The 25,293-nt window shown below is 43.4% G+C and overlaps 1 protein-coding gene across 2 annotated transcripts in view; it reads right to left on the reverse strand.

The window, feature by feature from the left end:
• Nucleotides 1-22,594: 22,594 nt before the first annotated feature.
• EGF (epidermal growth factor) overlaps nt 22,595-25,293 on the reverse strand; it is a 52,540-nt gene continuing 49,841 nt past the window's right edge. For both annotated transcript variants that reach the window (XM_037509551.2, XM_037509550.2), the window contains one exon: nt 22,595-23,918. In XM_037509551.2, the coding sequence (XP_037365448.1) occupies nt 23,724-23,918 (195 nt within the window). In that variant the 3' untranslated portion in view covers nt 22,595-23,723. The remainder of the gene's footprint in view (nt 23,919-25,293) is intronic.

Raw genomic sequence — 25,293 nt, forward strand, 5'->3', positions numbered from 1 at the left:
ACAGCATTTCCTCGAAGGTCTGTAGGGACCGACTCAGAAACATCCCTGAGCCCCTAAGGCAGAGCCCACCACAGAAGAGGCTCGTGTGGAACATCATGAACATCACATGCCCGTTAAAGCAAGTGACTTTCCCCAACCTCAGATACCCTGAACATTCAGAGCACACGGAAGAGGGAGAAGGCAATGCCTGGCGTTCTTCCTCCTGAGTGACCCTGTCTTAAAAAAGTGAAACAGGAGTTGGGCCAGGAGTGAGGAGGTGGACACGTAGGTGTGTCCACGGTGGGGCTGGAGAGGTCTCAAGGGTGGTAATTTTGTTTTCCAACACTTGCAGTCACTGGAAATCTAAAGCCCAACTACAGGGCCATGAAGTCCTCAAGTAAGTGGATCAACGAAAGTAGTTGGTCCTGTAGAAGAGGCTCAAGCAGGTCTGCAACCCGTGCAGGCCAGGACGCAGGGTCCCGACTCCTGTTGGTATTTTAAACGGTGTTAGTTTCCCAGTGGACAGAAAGCACGCGCACTACAGGAGTAGCCCAGGGCCGGCCAGGCTTGTCCGCTCCCAACAGGAGGCTGCGTGCAGCTGCCTTGGAAAACACCGGCAAATTCAGCCCCGTAGGGTCCCCAGAGCCTATGACCAGATAGAAGCCCCCCCATAGCCGCCTCACAGAGCAAATCACAGCAAGGTTGGGATTGTTATTTTCAAGTGCTTCTTTCACGACATTAAAAGAAATATTTTTTTCTGGTATATTAAAATTAAAAATAAAGTCATAACTTTTGATTTAAAATCAAACTCTGTTCCTGGCTTCTTTTCTCTTTTGTTCTGGGCAGTTCAGAGGGGACATCGGGACATTGACGCCTTCAAAGCTCAGGAAATCTTGTTCTACACTTGATGGCAATCAACTTCAGGATCCGGGTATGTTCCATTGTAAGCTTTTTAGGATATATTGGGGTGTCTGGAACAACGCGTCCACCAGCACTGGCCCTAGAACCTTCTATTTAAAACCTGCCACCTGTTCTGTGCAGAGGTTTTCAAGTCAAATCATTAGGAAAGTCTCTCTTTTCATATCATCTCCTAATAAATGAAGATGCAACTTTCTTTTGTAATTTACTCTATGTACTTAACTTGGAGCAAATTAGAGGGATGAGGTTCAGGATGCATGCTGCACAGAAATTATTTTTATTAACCTCATACAGAAAGGAAAACAGAAGCAGAGGTTGGGGTGTGCCTGGTTTTGGTAGCTTTGTCAGATCAAACACAAGCAACTGAGCCATCCAAGAGCTTTGACTACAGTCTCACACAACACATGAAATGAAAAAACACTACAACGACAGCTAATGTAAATGCTGTATATATTATTGCAAAACTAAGAAATATTTTAAAGTGGGCTTCCTAGGCATGAAAGCAGTCAGAGTGAGATCTGAATACCGTTTTCAGTAAGCTCACCATTCTTGGCTCTTAAATGTTTGCAATTAATTTATTTTAAAAAACAAAGATTTATAACTGGCACCATAAAACAGGAATTGTGAATTCAAAAAATTAGTAGTTGATTTTCAAAAACCTTGCTAGCATATAAAATTATTTTTTGCCCATTCTTGGACTCAGGCACATTCAGGAAAAAATAAATCCTTATTAAAATAAATGGGATTAGCCTAATCCCACTAATTAATTGATAGTCTTAAAACCTATACTGGTTTATGTGAACAATTTCTGCACTGTAAGAAAACCTCAAGAGTTTCTCCCCCCGCCCATCTCCAGGTCATATGAAGCAATGAAAATATTTCTACTACTTTTTGCAAAGCCCCCAAAGCAAAACACTAGAAAAACCACCAATAAAAATTCACTAGACAAAAACCATACAGCTAATTACTCATCGAGAGGCTTCCACCTCTAGACAGTTGACAGTTGGCTCTTAATGTTCTTACGACATCACTATGTGTGAGGAAGAGAGTGAAAATTACAGGTTTAATTCCCTTCAAACCAGTTTCAGATAAAAATAACTAGAGGACTATTCATATATCCATGAGACAAAAAGGATGGCAAGCTATAATGAGATGCCCAGTTTGATAAAAACTTTCTTTTCAAAACATCCCTAATGTCTGAGCACCAGATTCAGTGACTCGGTAGTTTTGTTGTTGTTTTTTTAAAAAATTAATTTTTATTTATTTATGCATACAAGAACTGGGTACAGATCAGAGATGTGCGGGGTTGGGTAGGGGTGGGGGTGAGCAGATTCACCAGAGACAGAGTTGGGAACAGAACAGATGGATCTACTGAAATGCACTGGTGAGGGGAGCAGGGTGCGAGACAGGAGAGGTCTGCTGTGTCATGTGGGTCAACTCCCTGGGCAGGATGGTGATAGCTTCATAGTGCTGAGACTTAACCCCTTGCGCCAACAGAGTGTCCCTGGTAGTTTTGCTTTAAATGAATAAGCCATAGCAAGTGCCCTGATTCAGTGACCAAGACAGCTGAATGACTGGAAGGCTCCCCCAGGTTGAATGTGGCTGATTAATCTCCAGTCCTGGTGGGTCTGGGTTACTGCTAAACACTGGACTGAATGGGGGATCCCTGCTGAGAAGAATGGTGATGGGGTGGCTCTCCATGGGGTGGGCGCTGCCCTGAGCGTCCCCCAGCCCCACCTGTGGCGACTGACGGACCTCAGGCAGCACCAGAGATGCTCTGGGTCAGGAAAGAGAGGTATGTAATCCACTACCTTGTACGATGTCACCTTTTGTACTTTCTTCTGCTTTTTATTGCTCTTCATCTTTTTTAAATTCGAAGGAAGGATTCATTGATATCTTGCCTCATTCATATCTGCATTCTAGAAAATGTATTTATACAGAAAAGATCACACTTGTGTGCCACTAGGAACAGGCGTTCCCACCTCTGGGTTAACCCATGGCTACAGCCCCCCACACCCACCCCCCACCATCTGAACAGCCAGTGGGTATTTTCAGAGTCCCGAGGAGAGAGCTCCATGCTCCACGCTCCGGGGTTTCACTCACAGCTTCCTTTTCTATCCACTACACTAATTCCTTTCCCACTAGAGGGAAAGCTGCCCCTCCCCGGGGGTTTCTCAGCTGTGTTTTATTTATGAAACATCAGTGGGTGTAGCATCTCCCCTCGAGAGAAGGCGAGGCCGCAGGCTATTCCTGCACCCTCCAAGCTCTTCCTTCCGTTGTAGTGACTATAAAATTTCAGAGCAATTTTGCAAAATGGGCACTTCGTCTCCATATTAGAAGCAGTTCTAATTTCAACTTAGTTTTAGAATAATAAAATCAATATAACAAATAAACCCACTGAGCTTCCAAGCTGACTAGTTAATTTGTCACCCGAATCCCTGAGACCCACCGGCCCTACAGGCAAATTGCTGGTTTGCAGCTCTCACTGAACCCATGTCACTTACTGAAGCCATGTATCCAATTCTGGAAATGGCCCAGGAGGTGGGATCTCACTGGCTCTATCGGGCATTTCTGTTATGTGGTCACCCCCACCCCACCCCAACTCCTCCCATCCCGCCAGCCCAGCTGCTGTAGCTGAAGTCTGTCATTCAGGGCCAGATTCAGCAGCCACCAGCACTGGGGAGAGGGACAGGTTAAGGCACCCGCACGTCTGTTCCTTCCCACTTCATGGCACTTATCACCATAGTAAATAACTAAGTGGTTATTCATACCAGCTTGGCCGCAATCCCCAACTGAAAACAATAAAATCATGTGGGAAAAAATGGAATACTATAAATTGCGGTGTGTTCTTATACTGGAATACTATTCAGCAACAAAAAAGAATGAACTTCTCATACACTGAATGGTATGGATGAACTTAAAAAATATTATATGCAGAGGATGAAGCCAGTCTCCAAAAATTCTGCTTATAAGATAGTCTGTAAAACAACCTAATCAATAGAGACAGAAGTAAATCAGGGGTAGCAGGGGGTGGGGTGGGCTAAGGAATGAGACAAGAGCACAAATCAAATGTTGAGGGTGCAGGGAAATGTTCTATGTCTTGATTGTGGTGATGTTACATGAATGTAGACATTTGCACCCTTAAAGTGGTGCTTTGTAAATTTATAGATGATTAAGAACTGAATCAATCAATCATTAAATCGGACTGGTTAAAGTCTGTCTTCTTCCATTGATTACAAACTATGGGACAAGAATCAAGTCGGCCCTTTCTGCCTGGCAACTCCCAGGCCTGGCAGAGACATAAACGTTGGTCAGAAGACTGAGTAAATGTTAGTATATGGCTGTGGGCGCAACCTGTACCATTATAGATCTTGTCATAGGCCTGTGAGTTCAGTGTGTTTGTAAATGTATGTGTCTGTGTTTGCGTGTTGGGAAAAGCTTTGTGCTTTGTCATTGTGTAATTATTAACAGGCAGAACTGTATTTTGAGTTTGGGTACCTTTTCCCTTATTTTCTTGTTATTTACTTGTTCTACTGGAAATGCTTTAATCTCGTGCCTAAGCTCTGGAGCCCACTTTGCCTTATGCTTGGGGGAATTATGTGACTGCTCAGTGCCTCAGTTTCTTCATCTGTCCAAATGGTGTAAAAGTGATAGTTACCAGATAGAATTATTGTGATGACTACATGACATAACCCCTCAGCGTAATTCTTAGTACATAGTCATTGCCCAACAAATGTCACTAAATATTTCTACTACTATTGTTACTTTCTCTTTTCTGGGTAGTATGAACTGAACTTCTTTATTCTTCAGTGTGACTTTCCAGAAGTTTGCCTACAGGACTTCATTATCTTTTTATTACAGCAAAATCTATAAACAAAAACAATAGCTAATCCAGGCTAATAGCAAATGAGATGCTAGGTAAAAATAATTTATGTGCATCAGGACAAATGTAAAGTTCTTTCTGACATTTTCGTTGTGGTTTGGTTTTTTGTTTGCTGCTTCTGATATTCATTTATGATTTATCCAATATCCTTGTAAGGAAGAAACAAACCTTTCACCTAAGCATTCATTACTTGGGCCTCCAATGTATTGTAACGTATCCTGAGAGATCATTTTTTTCCACCATATGCCCATTTCTGGCATGAATGTTGCAAGAAAACAATACTTAAGGAGGTAGAGGTGAATCAGTCTCTCAGCTCCACCCCCTGACTTCCTGAAGGGAAACAGCTGAGGGAATTACAGGAGCTCTCCGGCTGCACACCCGGACTTCTTGAAGGGAGACAGCTGGAGTCTGGGGTGGGGGCGCCAGAGAGGAGCCTCAGGGTAGACTTTAAAGACAGCGCCTTTGGGCCTCCAGAGGGGCCTTCAGCTTCTGTAGGCCTCTCATTTCTGCTCTAGTTTGGGCTCGGCTGCTCCTCTAAGCCAGGCTGGGGAGGGGGTTTCTGCTTCTGCTTCTGCCCTGGTCTTTTGCGGGGGACCAAAGGTGGCTTCAGCTTTGGCGGTACCTTTTGAACTTTGCTTCTCTCCTCCCCTCCCAGCCCACTGGACTTTTGCTGTCTTTCCCGTTGGGAAGCTGCCTCGTGTTCCTTTTCCTGCCACTCTGTCCCTGGGCCTCGGCCACTCCACTTTGGCTGCCTCTTTGGCTGAATGTTTGCCGGTGAAAGTGAGAGAAACTTAAGAAAGTGGAAAAATTTAGGATGGACGGTCTCACAAGGACAAACACCAGAGGTGGGGGTGATTGATAAATCTTAACCAGCTAAAAAAGATTCCAGAAATGTAAAGTGGGATTAGAAAAGATTATCAGCCAGAGGTGGGGGCAGAGAGGATTATCCATTTTAGAAGACCAGCCCAATCAGACCCCAAGATAATTTCCACAATAATTCCATCAAAGAACATTATACAAGAACCTTGCCCCCTGCCCTGCTAAAATGCAGCTCTTGCCTTTTAAGACGGCCTGCCTGAGTCTATGCGAGCGTCTCTTTTCCCTTCTGTTTTCTTCAGTACACTTGCTGTCTGCTAATGAATGGGGAGTTCTGCTGAAATCTTTCCCAGAGGGACCAAGAACCCTACACATTAAACCTCGTTATCTGCACCCCAACAAGAGGATAATTGACTTCAGAGTTTATCAGGACTCCTTATTTTGAAATCCATCTGTTTTTTTCCCTTTAACTGTTTGGGGTCCCTGGGTCCTTAGTTTGCCTGGCATCAATACCACTGGAAAGGCTCCTTGAGTAAGGCTTCATACTTCTGTGCTACTCTGTGACCATATTATTGTACTACAGTGAAATTTATTTCTTTTAAAATTGAAATTCCATTTGGCAACTTTTAGCCTTCAAAGTCCAGCTCAAACTAGAAGAAGGCCAGTATTCCCAACAAATAGCACGCTGTGGGACCTGTTTACTTTCCTTGCCTTTCCCCCTTCTATCACAGAGGTTCTTTATCAAGAGAAACCCTAAAGATGTAATGTACCACAGCTGAAAATCGCTAACACTGTATGAAAGACCAGAAAGTTAGGGCCTCCCCTGGTGGTGCAGTGGTTGAGCGCTGGGCTGCCAAGTCAGCCCCTGCAGTGCCAGTTCGATCCCCAGCCACCGGCAAGGGTCCCACATGGTGCACAGACCTCTCCTGCCACACCCACTGCTCCCCTCAGCAGTGTACTTCGTCAGTCTGCCTGTTTTGTTCCCCACTCTGGCTCTGGTGAATTCTCTCACCCTCCCATGCTTCTGACTGTACCCAGTGCTTGTATAAATAAATCTTTAAAAAAAAAAAAAAAAGTTAGAAAGACCAGAAAGTTAAAGTAAATCCTAAGAGTTCTCATCACAAGGAGAAAATTTCTTCCCTTTTTTCTTCCTTTTCTTGTATCCATGTGAGAAGATGAATGTTAACTGAATTTATTGTGGTCATCACTTTGCAATATATGTAAGTCAAGCCATCCTACTGTATTCCTTAAAGTTTACTGCTGATAATGTCAGTTATTTCTTTGTAAAACTGAGGGGGAAGAAACAGAAAAATCCTTATTACATTTTGTGGTGGAGAACCAGGTACAGGGGACAGGGGTCCAGGAGGCTGGCAGCCTCCCAGCTCCCAGAGAATCTTTGGGCTTTGTTTCTCTGGGCTCCGTGGTCTTCATTCTCGTGTTGCCTAGTGTTGTCTAGTGTTCTCTCTCGTTCACTTCGTAGCCATAGCTTTATCCCCATCCCAGCCTCTAGCATGTACAAGTGTGTACACCCATACTCCAGGTGTCCACAACCGGACAGCGTGCCCATGCCCACAAGCCTTCTGCTGCACTAACACGATCAAGGCTCCAGGTGATAGCCACAGAGGCTAGTGGTGCAAAAAAGCCTGATTATTCATTTACCCTAGACATCTGAAAGGCTATTTTTAGTTCTTACCAAAAGGACCCACATTTACACGTTTAAAACAATTTGAAGATTTTTATTTTTTTAAGAAAACTACTCCTTTCTAGGAGCATTTCTTTTAAAGATTTATTTATACAATAACTGGGATATAGGCCAGATGTGCAGGAGAGTGAGAGGATTCACCAGAGACAGAGCGGGGAACAGAACAGGCAGACTGATGAAATACACTGCTGAGGGGAGCAGCGGGAGAGACAGGAGAGGTCTGCTCGCCATGTGGTTATCTCCACGGCTGGACGGGATCAAACCCGCACTGCAGAGGCTGCGAACAGCTTCACAGCACAGCGCGCAATCACCTGCACCACCAAGGAGGCCCAACAATTTGAAGATTTTTATATCTTAAACTCCTTAGAGCTTAAAGTATAAGAAATTTCATTGCACCTAACCACTGATTTAATGTTTAAAAAGAATTTTTCAACTTCTATAAGTACATATATATATATATATGTACTTATACATATAAGTACACCACACACCATATAAGCTGTGATGCAAACCCCCATATTCCCAACCCCTAGGTCTTTAATCTTTGTTAACATTTTGCCATATTTACCATATTCATTTTACAGTAAATCCCAGGTATTAGGAGATTTCAGTCTGAAATATTTCAATTATTGCTTAAAAGGCATTTTCTTATACAATCGCAGTATTGATGCTATGACTAAAACAACAGGGTCAGTGGCCCCAGATTTCTCTGATTGTTAGTTGGTGTTGTCATTTAACTGCTGCCCCTGCTCCTGCCCTAAATGAAAATTAGATCTTAAAATTTCATTAGATTTTAGTTCAAGATTTTTGGCAAGAATGCTGCAGCTGGGACTCTGCGTTTCATATAACACAGTTCCTGGAAGTCCCACCTAATCCTTTCACCTGATCCTCTTGCTAATCTATTTTGATCATAGTTGCCTGAATCATTTGTTTCATTGGGGGCTGAAAAATTGAGATTCTGTAATTCTGTTACTTTTTCCACATTTATTAACAAATCCTTTCACATAATTAAAAGGTATTCTTTGTCAACTGAGGCAGTTCAGTCATCCTAAAATACAATTTACATAGGAAACTATATAGGTAAAGTAGGATAAAGCCTTAATTTTTGCCTTAGATGGCAATTTTCAGAGTATAAATCTGGTGTACTGGCTGCTTCCAATTGTCACAATTGAATTCTAAGATTTTTTTCCCCTTTCATTCTCTTCTTTTCTCCATTATCTTGATGAACTCATGGATTTTTTTATATTCAATATGTTTCAACTAACTTTTGCCCTTATTGCTTCATGGCTGCTCCAGTTATTCCATTTTTGGGCTTTGGGGCCCCCCAAATGGCCACCGTGTCCCTTTGGTGAGTTCTCCTAAGTCTCTCATAGGTTCAATAGGATATCTCAAGGTCACTGAGGGTTTTTCTGACCTGCACCCAGAATTAGCCATTTCCTAGGGGAGCCAGAGGGGGGAAATCACTTCTTTTTTTTCTATTCTAAAATACTTTACATTAATCTGAATTTAACTACATGGTCAGGTTGAAAATCAACTGATTTCAAAGAGGAAAGCCCACTTAGGTGCTGCTTGCAAAAGACATTTTAATTAATATAATCACCAAGCACAGACAAGTAAGATTATCAAAGCACTTTGGGCATTTCCTCACTAGTTTTGCAATATTCCCATTAAGTTGGTACAAGACAGTTTTATCCCCATCTAACAAGGTGAGCTGAATAGGAAAGCAGAACCTTAATTGTACAGCATATTAGATCACAAAAACCCTTAGCAGGCATGTTCCTTCACAATTAACAAAAAGCTACTCAAGGCTTTAAAGTGTACATACAGTCCAAAAAGTATTTCATTAACTGACAATGAAATTTTAGTGAAGAAATTTAGAAGTGTTTTGATCATAGCTTAAATGTTTTTATTCCACATAAATCTAGATAAGGATTAACCAGAGGCATTACTTCCTGGTTACAGCAAATATTCATTTATTTGTTCAGTCAATAAATATTTATATGCCTAGAAAAAGGAGACACTAACATTAAATCCTTTTAGCTATGATGTTTTAAATTAACTTCTAGAAAGAGGACACTTTTTTGGTGAATTTAAATCAGTCACGATGAAACCATTCCAAAACCGTCAAATGCAAGGTACCAGCATATGACAAATTCAAAAGACTTGGACATATGAAAAAGAAATTAACTTAATTTCCCTCGAGATCCTCAACACTTGGCAATGGATAGTTCCTTGTTTTGCACTGTGGCTTAGGTTAGGTTTTCAAGTCATAAATCTGCTTTATTCTCATTTTGGTTGCCAACTTGTCATTAGCACCTCCGAAGCAGCCTCAGCCACCTCATTGTCAGTACCAGAGAGTCAACGTGAGACAAATGTATTCCTCCTGGGGGGGAAGGGCCTCTGTCTAAATGGCCCAGAAGACTCCCAATAGGGGGCTTTATTTCTATGGATTTTCCTGTTTGTCAGGAGATACCTTGTCACCAGAGCCATAAATGTTCACTGTTACTTTTCAAGTGCTGCCCAAGAGCATGCTTCCAGAGCACCCCTGTGGGCCAGCTCTGCTCCCGGAGTGAGTACCCCAGGCGCCCACTAAGCCCTCTCGGAGCTGTGGTGTGTGATTATGCACAAGTCACTCCCCTTCAGCCACCCTCGGTTTCCTCACCTCCAGGTGATCTGGCCGTCACCACAGCTCCTTTCCCTCCCAATCGAAGTTTCTTCTGCCTCTCCAAAACCCTCCAAGTCCACATTGGCAAAAGAGACAGCCCCAGGCCTGTGCTGTGCTGGATTTTCATCTGCATCTCTGAGGCTTGGTTCTTTTCAGCTGATAGAAATTCAGGGCGTCCCTGGTGGTGCGAGGAGTTAAGCCTCAGCACTGCGAAGCTATCTGCAGCCACTGTGCCTTGAGTTTGATCCCCGGCCAGGGAGCTGACCCACATGGTGCAGCAGACCTCTCCTGTCTCGCCCGCTGCTCCCCTCAGCAGTGTATTTTAGTCGATCTGCCTGTTCTGCTCCCCACTCAGTCTCTGGTGAATCCTCTTACTACCACCCCCACCCCGGCACCTCTGGCCTACACCCCAATTCTTGTATGCATAAATAAATAAAATAACTCTTTAAGAAAATAAAAAAGAAATTCAAGTGGAGAATTTAGGACTGCCAAGGAAAAACAGTAATTGAAGTCAGAAATCACCATCAACAACCTGACTTTCCCGAAATACAGGGACTGCACAATAGAACTGAACAGATTATCAGAAAATAATCCAGTGGCTCACCTAGTCTTTTTGCAGGGATATTGCCTTGCTTCAGATTCACTTACATGACCTAAGCCTACAAGTTCCTGCTGGTTATGATCATACCCTTAGAGGGTGGGTAGCAAGGCAGTGAAACACAAGTGCTCTTCAGTCAGAGTGGGTTTAGTTCTTACCCTGCTGTTAACTAGCTGTGTGACAAGTTACTTAACCTCAATCTGCCTCAGTTTCTTTATCTGTGCAATGTGGAGAGTAATAATACCTCCCTCATACATAAAATACAATACAGTTGTTAGACGGTGCCTGGCCATCCTCCATTCCTCAGTAAATGTTAGCAAGTAAGCATCAAACACTGCTGACCAAAACAAGAATTTGTGTTTCTTTTAACACATCCACATGACCCTTCATCACCCACCTCCACAAGCTCACAAGTCACTCGGGTTACACCCATCACACAACACCAGTAGGGAAGTTCCTTTACAAAGCAATCCAGTAGAGAAACCCTAACTTCCAAATATTTCCAGAACACCTTCTTCAAGTTAGTTCTTGCAATCTAGATGTAAATCAATCAAAGTTAGACTGGGCCATTCTCCCTCCCTAAAGAGTTGCTTAAAAATGCGTCTCCTGGCATTTTGCTAGCATTTTCCCCCCTGAAATTCCTACCTACTATGATCTAGAAACATGTGCATGAATGCTGCTGCATTAGTCCCCTTTTAACAAGATGCTTCAGGCCACGATGTCTACACCACAGGCCTTAACGACGTCATTTCCAATATCTACAACCAACCCCTTGCACGAAAACCAAGCACTTCCTGTCCCCACAATTGTTGGAACAGTTAAAATATCTTCATAAGAGGCATTTATAAGTGTGTCTCACTGAATGCAAAATTCCCCCAAATTCCTTCACGTGTGCTGTATCAGAAAGGAACTTAAGGCTGTCAATAAAAAAAGGAGTATTTTTCCCCTTTTCTGCCATGGGGGCTAGCCAGAGGAGTTTGAAACCATCAGAACATGCCCGAAGCTTACCGGCTTGTAAATTATAAATAGACTCGCATTTATACTTCAAGAGATCACTCTGGAAGTTTCCCAACAGCTTTCAGAAAACAATTTCCCAGGTGCTTACATCAAATGACTGAGGTATGTACAGTGTTAATTCTGGTTCACATATTAGTGTGTGTAATTTTTTTTACTTTGGTGAACATATAATGTGACACTATATTCTTAGCTAGTTTCAAGCAGGAGACAGAGGATTAATTCACCAACTTGGAATTTTTTGCCTGGATCTCAGCTGGGGGAAAAAAAAAGCGTTCTTACCTTAGAAGCCAACAGACAGAACTTCTTAGGAAGCAGAGTGTGGGGGAATGTGTTAGGAGGCCTGTGGGGAAAGAGAAGAGAAAATTCATACAAACACCTTTTTATTAGCACTCTATTTAATAAATTCATGCTTTCCCTGCAAATTAAGTCTTTTCCATGCAGACACAGTTGAACATTAAGAAAAACATCACCTTTTGTAGAAGAAAATATGGCAAGTTTCACAAGAGACAAAGGGACAATTTTTCTAGTTGTAAAACTACAAATTATTCTTCAGTAACATCCATCACGGTCACGGTGAAGACAACTGCTATGGAAGTTGGGTCCCCTCTCGTGACCACCTAACCCGACCACTCATCTCTCCTGAGTCCTGTGTGTTTAATCTAAACACAGATTAACTCCCTGCTGGTCTAGGGGCTTGGGGAGCTTCTGCTTCAGGGCAGACACAGCCAAGACCAAAAAGCACATCACGTACAACAGGGCCTGGAAATAGCAGACAGTGGCATCAGGAAACCCCATTACAAGGAGACTCCAATCCGTTAAGTAGGTGGAGCCCAAGTTCCTGAGGAACATGCACTTTGCCAAGAAGCACAAGATGGGAGAAGATGCAGGCTGACAATGCAAGGCCACCCCTGGGTGCCAAGGCCATCGAGGCCCTGGGAGAGCCCAAGAAGGCCAAGGCCAATGACCCCAAGGGTAGCAGCCACAAGCTCAGTCCACTTGGCTACACATCTCACCCCCAGCTCGGGAAACAAGCCGGTGCCCCCACTGCCAGGGCCTCAGGCTCTGACAAGGCCCACGCAGACGAGACCCGGCTTAGACAACTCAGGCTCCCGAAGGTGCCCGTGTGCCCACAAGGGCGCCAGAGCAGAGAGCCAGCACACCCGTCTGCCGATGTGAGCCCAGAGGACTGGTGTGGCCCCGGCTGCTGTCTGCATGGGGCCAGGGTCCTCCTGCCCTATTTATATCATAAACTGTAGGTAGGGTCTGTCAAAAAAGAAAGAAGACTCAAAAAGACAATATGGTGGATACTAACAGACTTCTGCCTCCATTCGGGGCAAAATGGGCCACAAGACTGGAAACTTATATAGGATAAAGAATAAGGAACCAAAAAGAGAAAAATAAAAAACAAAAGAGGGGTTAAAATATATTCGGAGTCATACAATGAGTGACTGAAAAATCTGAACTTGAACATGACTCACCTGAGTGCCCAGCTCATGCTTTTAATTACCCCGTTGTTCTCAAATTTCGGTTACTGCCTTATAAGTACTGGGTTATTCTATAATAGACTCCTAAATCTCACAATCTGTCAGAGCCATAAAAATGAAACTAAGTTTGGAAAGACAATGATTTCACAAAAGGGTTGATAGCTTTTATTTGCTGTTCTCCAAGGCATGCAAATAGAGGAGGAAAAAATACTTCTACAATGGCATAATGGAACAAAGAAAATCACCCACTCATTTTCAATTCTCTGCCCGGACTGACCTACTCGTTAATTCTTTTGCCTTCATATGTTCCTCTGCCTCGTTTTTTTTTTTTATTGTGATGGAAACTAAAAACCACAATAAAAAGAATCTGAAGTATATCTAAAACTAGATAAGTGCCAGATAAGAAAATCCACAGTCCTGTTAAACTGGTTAGTGCTGGGGCACTTCCCACTTGCAGGTAAATTCCAGCCCCTGGTACCTGACCAGGAAGGGTTCATCCAGCCCCAGCACACATGTGCAGTCATACCTACCTGGCTCAGCTTTCCCCAACCATTCTAATCTCTTCTATTCTTTTCTCAGCTCCTCCAAGGTGCCAGCTCTCCCCCTTGGTGGCTTCACATTCCCCTATTTTGATCAGAAGCATCTTCCTTCTTCTTGCTTCCTCCTGATCTAACTCTTCTTATCTCAGCTTCCTCAATCCTGACCCCTGCAGATTCGTGCAAACTCCTACACCTCACCCCAGGCTTGCTCTGTAGTCCTCATGCCTTCCTAAAACACCACCTGCCTCTCCACATGGACAAGATATTCTGGGAGGGCAGCTTCCATTTCATACCCAGCCCTTTGTACAATCCCTGTGACATAAAGAGAGCTGCAACATTTTTTTTTAATAATTGAACATAAAAATAAGCAAATTAATAACACAAGAGAATGGATCATCACCAGAACATTCTTTAAAAAAATCACCACAGGTTTAGTTTTGGTGACTTTTGTCTCCCCTCCCCCTGCCACCTTCTTATTCCTTCACGCCACTTCTCATTTTCTGGAGCAACGGCAAAGCTGAACAAGCTGTTGGCTCTTCTTTGGCTATGCAAGCAAAGGCTGTCTTAACCCTCAGTGATTAACCCTGTGACATCCCCACGAAGGACCATTCATCACTCAGTAACATGCAAAATCCTTTGAACCTAAACTTCCTCATTATCTGTAATTACTCTTTGAGGCACATGACATGTTAACAAGAATAAGTGCAATTACCCAGCTTTGCAGCCAGCAGCCATACTTATTGATACTATGATTAGAAAGTTACTAAATATAGATGTGATAATAATCTCAGGCTTTGTTCCAATGTGCCCAGATGCTACAATGCCACCTTCTCCAGATGGCTGGGTCAATTGAAATCAGGTGATAACATCATGTTTTTGTGAGTCTTAGTCCAAGGATAGAAGGTAGAATTATTATCAGTGGGTGATCAAAGTGCTGAGACTTGGTAGCTGAAGTTTTGGAAATCTCAGTGTCAACAATGAGAGCAGCAGACTGAGAGAAAGACAAAGGAAGTATAGCAGATCTCCTATCCAACCACAGAGCGAGCACAGAGCGGAAGTCTGCACCAGCTTGTCCCCGCCCCCAGCCGCATCCTACTCCCACTGAGGGTTCCAGATGGTTCTGACAACCAATGAGTCTCCTCCTGGCTCCCACGGCTGTGACACAATAAGCTGGCATCATCATTTCTCTCCAGAATTGCCTCCCGGTCTGTTGGTTTTGCCAACTATTAAACCAGTTTGCAATCTATTAAACCACCTACGGAAGTTTCAGTGGAAGTTTCATTAGCAAAGGCCCCCTAACTCGAGGAAATTCTCTTGGAAAAAAAGGGGTGGTTACAAAAGATGGATTCATCAGAGTTCTTAGTTATGAAGGACAGAATCCAAATTCACATAGGGTTAGTTAGGAGAGGCACTGGGTGAGTCCCTCTTTGCTCTGCGTTACTGTCTGTGGCTCCAGTTCCAGGCTCTCCCCAGAGGGCACTGCGGCTACCTGTGGCACCAACATCCCTCCTCATTCTGAGGCTGCCCTACCTGCAGGAGATACTCTTTCCCTTTAGCGCCCACAGAAATCCCACAATCATCTGAAACCCCTTCCCTCGTCTCCATCAATTAGTCAGGGTAAACTGAGGGATGCCATGCTGATCGGGTCTGGGTCACCAGGCCCAGAAACGGGGTCTGCCTTGCTGAGAACTGGGAAACATCTCAAAGGAAGAATGAGTTGCTGCACCAGAGGAAGGGGAAAAACAGGCCAGGCTGACAGCCAGCCACAGCCACTCAGAAAGGCAAACGTCTTGCCGTCCTCCGGAGGCATCCACCCCCCTGCCTCAGTCCTCAGTAGCATGCATTCTCCTACACATGCAGTCACTGGCCTGATTTCTTCTCCTCCAGCAACAACAGTGGTAGCTCAAGCCTGAAGTAGCACTTGTTATGTTATTACATTTTTACTCTTTTACTCTGAACAACTCCAGGTGCAGTTGTTTTTCTTTTCACCCACTCTTTATAGATGAGGAAACTGAACCACAGAGAAGCAAGGTCAGTCGCCAAGGTGACACAGTGAGTGGCAGATGTGCGTTGAGGGCAAACCCAGCAGGATGGCTCCAGTGGGCCTTGATGGCCATTTGCTGTGTTGCCTTCGTAATAGTTTCCCTGTGATGCAGAGCTTGGTCTCCAAAGCAGGGGTGAGAACTGAGATCATTTTCACCCCAGACTTAGATAACAGAATCCTAAGTCTTTGTACTCAAAGACCCTTTAGTGGACGTTGGTCATTGAAAATTCTTCGAGATTTTTACATATGAAGTTTTGATTCAGTTGGGGAAAAAAAGGAAATTGAGGATATTTGGAAATTAATATTTCTCAACATTCACTTATGCACAAGCCTCTTTGCAAGTTTTGTCTAATTTATGTAGCACTTCGTGTATCATTTACCTGGTGTTCTTATTGAGCTTTTTTCTTAAATTGCCTCACTTTTTATTTGGTCCTGATTGTAGCTCAGAGACCTTAAATCCTTGACTTGATGTTCTGAGTGTCTTTTTGCTACAACATACAGCCTACCTCTCTCTGTTGACTTCGCTTTAGGGCATTTTACAGTTATTATGTTTTTTGTTTTTTGGTTTTTTTTTTTTTAATTATTTATTTATTTTTTAAAGATTTATTTATCTACACAAGAACCGGGATACAGTCAGAAGCGCGGGAGGGTGAGAGAATTCACCAGAGCCAGAGCGGGGAGCAGAGCAGGCAGAAGGACCGAAGTACACTGCTGAGGGGAGCAGCAGGCGGCAGGAGAGGTCTGCGCGCCATGTGGGACCCTCCTCCAGTGGCTGGGGAGCAGCCGGGGAGCAGCCGGGGATCGAACCAGTGCTGCAGAGGCCGCGGGCAGCTTCGCAACCCAGCGCTCAACTGCTGCGCCACCAGGGAGGCCCCAGTTATTATGTTTTTTACAAAGGAAAGATTCATGGCTACCCTATGTCTGGCAAAACTACTAGTTCACTGGCAACTCTGTGTCACATGTAATTGAGATGTGCACATTGTGTTTTTAGACTTTATGCTTTTGCACATTTCACAGACTACAGTGTAGCATAATCATAACTTTTCTATACACTGGAAATCAAAAAATGTTGTGACCTGCTTTACTGGAGTAGTCTGGAAGCAAACCCACAATATCTCCAAGGTGTGGCCACATTCAAAGCAAGCACCAGGGGGGCCTCCCTGGTGGCACAAGAGGTTAAGATACAGAACTATGAAGCTATCCGCAGCCACTGCAGCATGAGTTTGATCCCTGACCAGGGAGGTGACCCATATGGAGCAGCAGACCTCTCCTGACTCCCCACTGCTCCCCTCAGCAGTGTATTTCAGTCAACCCACCTGTTTTGAAACCCCCCTCTGTCTCTGGTGAATTCTGTCACCCCCACACCTCTGGCCTGTACCCCGGGTTTTATATGCATTAAAAAAACCCACAAAGCAAGCACCAGGGAAATCAAATTAAAATCTCTAGATAACACTGCTATGGCCAGAAAGGGTCAAACTGAAAACCCTGCAGCAGGCCCGCTGAGCCGCTCACACATCATTGGTGGGCATAGAAGATGGTAGAACCACTTCAGAAAAACCTCCATAAGTTTCTTATACATAGGACGAAAATATACACCTATCCGATGCCCAGCAATTACAATCCCGCTGGAAAGAAATGAAAATATCTTTACACCAAATACTTGTATAAGAATATTCCCTGTGGCTTTATTCATAATGACTAAAAACAAGAAACAAAAAGAAATTAGAAAAGCAAACTGGTATGTTCATAGATTAGAATATTATTCAGCAGTGTAAATGAATTAACTTCTGACTAGTATGACACAGGAATGAAGAGAATGAGACAAACTGGAAGAATCCTTACACAAAAGAGTGCATTCAATATGATCCCATTTCTTTGAAGTTGTAGAATAGGTGACCTTATCTATGGTGATAAAAAAATGAAAACAGCAGTTGACTGGAGAAAGGTTAAAGACAGAGACTAAGGAAGACCGGGCTTGGGAGCTCTCTGCAGAAGAGGGTTTTTATGGGAGTTTGGGTTACACAGGTGCACGTATGTCTCTGTGAAATCCAGCAAATTCTACTCACAGAAAAGGAAGCTAATAATAAATATAGAATTCTTTTTAATGTAACCTGCTTCTGAAAAACTTGGTGGGAAAGGTACTGGTGTCTGCAGTGCATTCAAAATGAGATGGATAAAATGTGTTAAAGTGGGGTGAATTGATGGCTGGATGGAGGCACGCATAGGAGGTTATGTGTGTGATAAAGCACTTCCAGTAAAATCTAAAATGGCAGGATCTAGGTGGTAAGTTGATGGGTGTTCCCTGTAAAATTCTTTCCACTTGGCTATATTTTTGAAAATTTCCACAATAAACTGTTGAAGAAAAGCAAATACCTAACCACTAAAATAAACTGTTCACATAGAAGCCACCTGCAAGTGCTTGCCCCCTCCAGGGAAGTGGCCGGGCTCTGAGGGCACTGCTCTGCACGGCTAGAATTGCAAAAGAACATGACTCTTGCCCGGGGGAAGCCTGCAAATTGAGTGAAAATGTCTGGCTTCAGTTCATAGCCATCGCTCCACTTTGCACGTCAAAAATTATACATTTCCTCCAATTTGTCTCCATTCCCAACTTTTCTGAAGCCAAGGAACACCGACTAAAATTTGTCAATGACTCAGTTCACCTTCAGGAAGGTCATTCTTTCAAAAAAGAAAGGGATCTGGCTTCTGAAAATCTTGGTCTCTACATAAATGTGTCTCTAAGGGCAGGAGGGAAAAAAGACTCAAGGCTGATGACTGTGGGAATTGTAAGTTTTATAGGAGCCATCACTTAACCGGTAGCCTGAGATGCTGATAAAATTCAGCAGGAAAGGAACAGTTGTATGATGCGTTATCAAATATTTGAATGCAACATATGTCTAATGCCTGAATCCTCACCAACAGTGATTTGGAGTAAATTTTTTTTTTAAATTAATGGCTGTTACTCAGAGTTTCAGCAATGGTCATTAGTCAGGAGAAACAGAGAATGCTGGGACAGCAGAGCCGGCAACACAAGGGGCATTAGTGATGAAGCGCATAGGCAGAATACACAAAATAGTGGGGTTTTTTTTTTTAGCAAAAACACTATCTTGATCAAGGGGGAAAAGCACAGAAGACAAACACTCAACAGTCTGAATGAGTCTGAGTAGCTATTTGCTGAGATCACATCTGTGGAAGAAAAGAAAAATGGCAGTTGGGCTTTCGCCTGAGACGCAGAAGCCGTTCTAAGTGAGCGGTTATAAAGCTCCCGTTGATTGGAATTACAGTGCAAATGCAAGCTTCCACTTGACCCACTCTAGCATTACAAGAAAGAAATGATTTCCTGGGTAGAGCTGTGTCATCTGCCAAAGGGAAAGAAGCACATCTATGATTTTTTTCTTGTTTTAATATCTACACGAAAGCCACTCATTTACTACCTACCTGATGCAGACAGACTAACAGTAACTGTATTGGAAATTATTTTTACAATGATGATGCAAAGAGAAAAGTGAGCACACATAGATGAAGACTAGGGAAAGGTCTAGAAGACTTCAAAACCACCCTTCAGGGAAGAGGCCAAGCTGCCACAGCTACACCAAAGGTGAACTGCAGGTGGCTGAAGTGGACAAATCTCAATGACATGGCATGGTGAGCAGACAGGGCATGAACACGCCAGGGCCATGCACATGCAGGCGTGCAGGTGTTGACACACTCACCAAGGACATTCCCATTTATTTTTCATAAAATAAAATATTTTTCGTGAGCTTTGAAAACCGACCTTGAAAGTGGTCCGGAGAGAGTCTCCTTGGCCCAACAAATCTCTGCGAGTACTTTGATTTTCTTTGCCTCCAAAATGAACCTATCCATTGCAGTCATGCCTCTTAATTGTCAAACTGAAGAGATGGAAAAGAAGCCAAGTTTCTGATTAAATTAATGTGCCAGTTCTCTGGATTATGGAAGGCCTCTTGCAAACCCCAAAGGGATAGTATGTTTTTTGTTTTTTGTTTTTGTTTTTTAGGATTGCTTTCTACAAAGTGAATGAGCAAGAGGGCCAATCTCGACAATCCAGGGGTGAAATGAGGTGCCATAAGATTTCTTCCTAACCTCCCCAAGCTAGACTCAATTTGCCCACCCAGGTCTTGTGCCGGAGATGTTAATCCCTGCTCATGCCTACAGGAGCTTCCTGTGTGATGGAATTTTGATGAAACCTTACAAAATTGGAAGTTTAGTGTAAGAGGAAATAAATCACTTAGAACTTCACAGGATCTTGTGGGTCTGCTAGACTTAAATGGCCTGCTTGGCCATCTCCTTGGTTACATGGAGTTCTGCATTCAAATACAAGGTCAGTCCAAACCAGTCAATTAGTTACAAGGCTCCTTCAAGTTTAACAAGAGCAGGATGCTTGCTCATCCTGGAACAGTGGGTATGCATCATGAGGTATGACTGGGAATGCCTGCGGGGCCACTGACTGTACAACTCTGCCCTCCCAGAGTCTGATCAACAGAATGCCTTGTCAATAAGATTGGAATCATGAGTAGGGGGTCTGGCGTATGGTTTCCATCTCAATATCAAGTCATCAAGCAGATGTCAGCAGACTCCTCTTCCCCCTGGAAACCCTAAAATTATATGCACATTTGCTCCGTTTCATCCATCCTTTTTTTTTTTTTTTTTTTGTTCTCCTGTCCTGTGTAGTTGATGCTGTATTATTATTCCATCAATAAGATGCCAGGAGCTTGCTCTTTCAGCAACATCCTGCAGTGTGTAGCCTGCTCCACGACTCCCATTGGACTGTGTTGTCAATGCAACTAGATCTGGGACCCCTCTGGAGAGTGGTGCTCAGTTTGGGAATTGCCTATTTATTTGTTTGTTTGTTTAGACATTTCACATTTTTTAAAGATTTATTTATTTATGCATACAAGAATTGGGGTACAGGAGGCATGGGAGGGTGAGCGGATTCACCAGAGACAGAGTGGTGAGCAGAACAGGCAGATGGACAGAAGACACTGCTGAGGGGAGCAGCAGGCAAGACAGGAGAGGTCTGCCGCGCCATGTGGATTTCTCCCTGACCGGCCAGGAATCGAACCCGCTCTGCAGAGGCTGAGGACAGCTTCACAGCCCAGTGCTTAACCCGCTGCGCCACCCGGGAGGCCCTCATGGCAGTTTTTGAATAAGAACATGGTAACAACAGCGAGGGAACATGAACTCATTTGGAATCTAAAAGACAAATGGAAAGAAAGCCATGTTTGTGGAAGGAGAAAGGGAAAAGCTGATTCCAAGAGTTCTGATGTGGCAGAAGGTTAAAAAGCTGTTGACACTTCTGCTTCCCTCCATGCGTGATCTTGATTTCCTGTTGCCATTACAGAGAAAGGGATCCCTCCTATTAGCTATTGGTTGCAGGAAGGAGAGACAGCTCATGACCATTTCCAGCTCAGGACAAGTATAGCCATTACTGAATAATTTAGCAGACACACAGAGTGTAAAAGGATTTGAAGAGCAGCGTCTAAAACTGAAAGTTACTAAGCAATGAATTGCTGAAGGTCAGATTTGTTCCTGGAAGATAGAACGCCCCTCCTCTTGACCATTATGGAAGCTGCTTTTATTTTAACCATCCCCAACTGCATAATTTGTGAGGAGATTACAAAGGCCAATTGTTAATTGTTCTAAATATCGCCTCCTAGGTTTCGTACAGCCTTTTGCGCCACATAACTTCCATTATTTCATCCCTCTTTTAATCTCGCTGTTTACAAAAGTGTTCAAAGTGTGTAGGAAACATTTTCTGGACCTCTTAAGGCACTTCCAACTGTGAAGGAAAATTCCCAGTTCAGAATCATCTTCATCCAGCAGGAACGCGCAGCAGACCCAGCCCAGCCAAATGCAAGGAATGTGAAGAATTCTCCTCTGGAATCTACCAAGGGCTCAGCAGGACTGAGGAACAATTTCTTTCGTGTTCTTTTTGCCATTTTTAACCATGAAGTACATATGTAACATACATAAACATAGATATTACTAATTTATAGGACATGGGCAGCTTGTCCTACAGAGAAATAATATTAAAAATACCCCTACTGAGACAACATTAGCAGGCTCTCAGAGGCCCCAATGCTGGTCACTGAGGACATTCTCTCTCAATGCCCAGGGCAGCCACCCTTCAGATTTTTTTGTCAATGACCCCTTGCATTTCTTTATCACTTTACCTCTTGACCCTGCTGAACAAACAATATATTGTTTAATTTTATGTGCTCACAGACATTCTCTACTGGAATTATTTAGCATGTAAGATTCTCTTTTTTTAAAGATTTATGCATACAGGAACTGGGGTACAAAGGTGTGGGGGGTGAGAGGATTCACCAGAGACAGAGTGGGGAGCAGAACAGGCAGATCTACTGAAATACACTTATACACTGCTGAGGGGAGCAGCGGGCAAGACAGGAGAGGTCTGCTGCGCCATGTGGGTCAAGAATTCATGCTGCAGGGCCTCCCCTGGTGGCCCAGCGGTTGAGCGCTGGGCTGAGAGGCTGCCCACAGGCTGTGCAGCGCCAGTTTGATATCTGGCCACCAGTGAGGGTCCCACAAAAAAAAAAAAAAAAAAAAGAATTCATGCTGCAGTGACTGCGGATAGCTTCATAGTGCTGAGACTGAACCCCTTGCGCCACCAGGGAGGTCCCTGAGATATCATGTTTTTATGTTAAGATTTTGTCATGACAAAGGCAAACATCAAAACCAACCCTTGAAAGCTGCCCTATATCTCAGGCATCCAGAGAGCCAGGGAGAGCGGGGAGGAGGGTGCGGGCACAGCGGACGAGGGTGGAGGATGGTGGGTACTTCAGTGGTGGGTACACCTGGGGGGAGAAATCCTGTACTGTCCAAATATTAACAAGGACATAAAACAATGGTAATTTTTATACACAATAGTAGAAAAATTATACATAACATAAAGATTTTGCCATGAATAGATGTTGAATTTTATTTTATTATTTGTTTAAAGATTTGTGTATTTATTTATACAAGCACTGGGTACAGTCAGAAGTGTGGGAGGGTGAGAGAATTCACCAGAGCCAGAGCGGGGAGCAGAACAGGCAGACTGAGGAAGTACACTGCTGAGGGGAGCAGTGGGCACGGCAGAAGAGGTCTGTCGTGCCATGAGGGACCTTCGCCGGTGGCCGGATATCAAACCGGCGCTGCAGAGGCTGCGGGCAGCTTCGCAACCCAGCGCTCAACCACTGTGCCACCAGGGGAGGCACTAGATATTGAATTTTATTGAAAACTTTATTTCTTTTTTGATTTTTTTATTGTGTTGCATTATGCTAACTTGTTTTCAATAATTAACCAATTTTTCATGTATTATATCATCACCACTTGGTCATACATTATCTTTTGAATGTATATCTGAATTCATTTTTTAATGCTTTGATCGGACATTTTGCACTTTTAGAATAATTGAGTTTGGCTGTAATCTTGTACTATGCTTGTCTAATTAAGAAGTAAGTGTTCTCTTAAGCCCCTTGTTAGGTAGGGAGTGTTTGCCTTGAAATATTTTCATTCAAAGGTTTTAACAGGAAAAAGTCATAGAATTCCAAAGAAATCAGTTTCTAAATTAGCACATTTTCATTTGTCATCACTTACTACAAAATTACCAGTGTGGATCACACAAATGATAAGTGTAAGCCTATAATGTATCATAACTATAAACTGAATGCTCTCACCGTTTGTGAGATTGAGCTAAATGTTCTGCCCAGATCAAAGAAAGTAGAACTGACCCAACCAGTGTGATCACCTGCTTTTAGCCCCAGATTTTTTCTGAGGCTACAAAAAAAAAAATTCTGACTATTGAGGATGACACAGTTTACAGATCATTTCCATCCTTGCTGTGTAAAGAGTGAGCTGGTGATTATCCAGGATAGTCTTCTTCAACTCTGCAGAAGGACTGAAGGGAGAAACAAAAGCACAGCCACAGATTTGTCTCGGGGACACCGAGTAGGTGTACAGAATCAGAAAATCAATCTCTGCTTCTTGAAATGAAGTGCTAACGGGGTCAATACAGGTGGTTCTGCTTGGCCCTTCTTTTTGCTCCAGTTCCCAGTGGATCAGATCCATTTGGTGCGATGGATCTGGGGGACTTGGCTGCCACAGTGTGTTGTGCAATACCCAGGAGCCCCATGTTGGGGAGATGGGACGACACCCGAGGGGCAGCCTGTTTCACTGGGTGGTGGAGGTGGGGGCCCTGCTGGGTGCTCACTGTACACATCCAGACTTCCTCCAGGAGCCTGGCCGCACTGACTCTGTCCCAAAAGAAAAAAGACATTTCAGCACAGGTGCTCATGAGACAGCTGATGTGACCAGGAGTGTGATGGTTGCCATGAGGGCCCCACAGAGAATGAGCCAAAGATGTGCCACAGGAAGTGCATTTATTCCTGAGAGCTCAGCTCAGCCCTTTGTTCCTTTCTGAGATGAACTGGCTCACGGGTATTTAGCTCATCAAATCACTGGGCTATTGATCAGCTTGCAAAAATTACATGCTATGCACCTTTTAAGTGGGTCCTTTTTTTATGCCCTCCAAACAAAATATCACATTTTTAATAGTTCTAGTGGAATCTAATAAAATGAATACTAATAAGATAGTGTATTCAGTCACCAATGGCAAGAGTTTATCTTTTTTGACAGCTGAGTAGTAGTCCATTGTGTATACAAATCACATCTTCCCAATCCAGTCATCTATATTTGCATCTTTAGGTTGCTTCCATAGCTTATTTCCCTTCCAATTGATATTTTTGTATTCTTTGACTACATGCCTAAGAGTGGAATTGCTGGATCATATGTTAGATCTATTTTTAATATTTTGAGAACCCTCCATGCTGTTTTTCTAAAGTGAGTCATCTTTGTAATAAAGAACTATGTGTTATTTATTCAAGAAACAGTAGTATGTCTCCACAAGACACTCCATTGCTTTCTAATAATGCTCTGAACAACAACAAAACACTGTGTCTTCATCATCCAGGCAACAACACTGGCAACAGAACATATGTAGAAAACTACAATGTTTATTGTAGTTTTAATATTCCATTCTTAAGTGCCCCTTAATATCCAGGATTTCCTCAAAGTAGGAAATCAAGTTCTGAATTTGATTCATGTGGCAACAGACGAACAGAAAGGAATTTAGCATGAGTCTTCTGTTTCAAGAGGCTTGTGTTCTTTCTCCAAGGACATCGGGTGGAGAGTGCCATGAATAAGAACAGCCATGGAGGGAAATATCAGAAGTGGAGCTGGACCTTCCTCACCAGTGAGGGAACTGTTTAGGTTGGCCCCAAGTTTTTCTAGGCCCTTCTAACAGCTCATGATGCAAAACAGGTTCACCCTTATCCTCTGAGTTATGAGACAGAACGTGATATCTGAGACCCAAGACCAATAGATTTATCATGATGCAACTCTTAGCCAAAGAATTTTGTCAAAGGGTGTTCATTGAACTCCATTTCCACCTGAAGCAGACTGGCTTTCAGAACAGCCCAAGAACCTGGGTTGATCTTATGGCCTCTCTCCCAGTGATTGTTTTTAAATTTTTCTTTAAAAACAAAAAAAAAAGAGCTTAGGCCTCCCTGGTGAGTCACAAGGAGTTAGGTCGCTGCACTATGTAGCTATCCGCAGCCACTGCAGCACGAG

The sequence above is a fragment of the Talpa occidentalis genome, unplaced genomic scaffold (genome assembly GCF_014898055.3).
Source record: "Talpa occidentalis isolate TD23 unplaced genomic scaffold, MPIMG_talOcc4v2.1 talOcc4.13, whole genome shotgun sequence".
NCBI classification, from domain to species: Eukaryota; Metazoa; Chordata; class Mammalia; order Eulipotyphla; family Talpidae; genus Talpa; species Talpa occidentalis.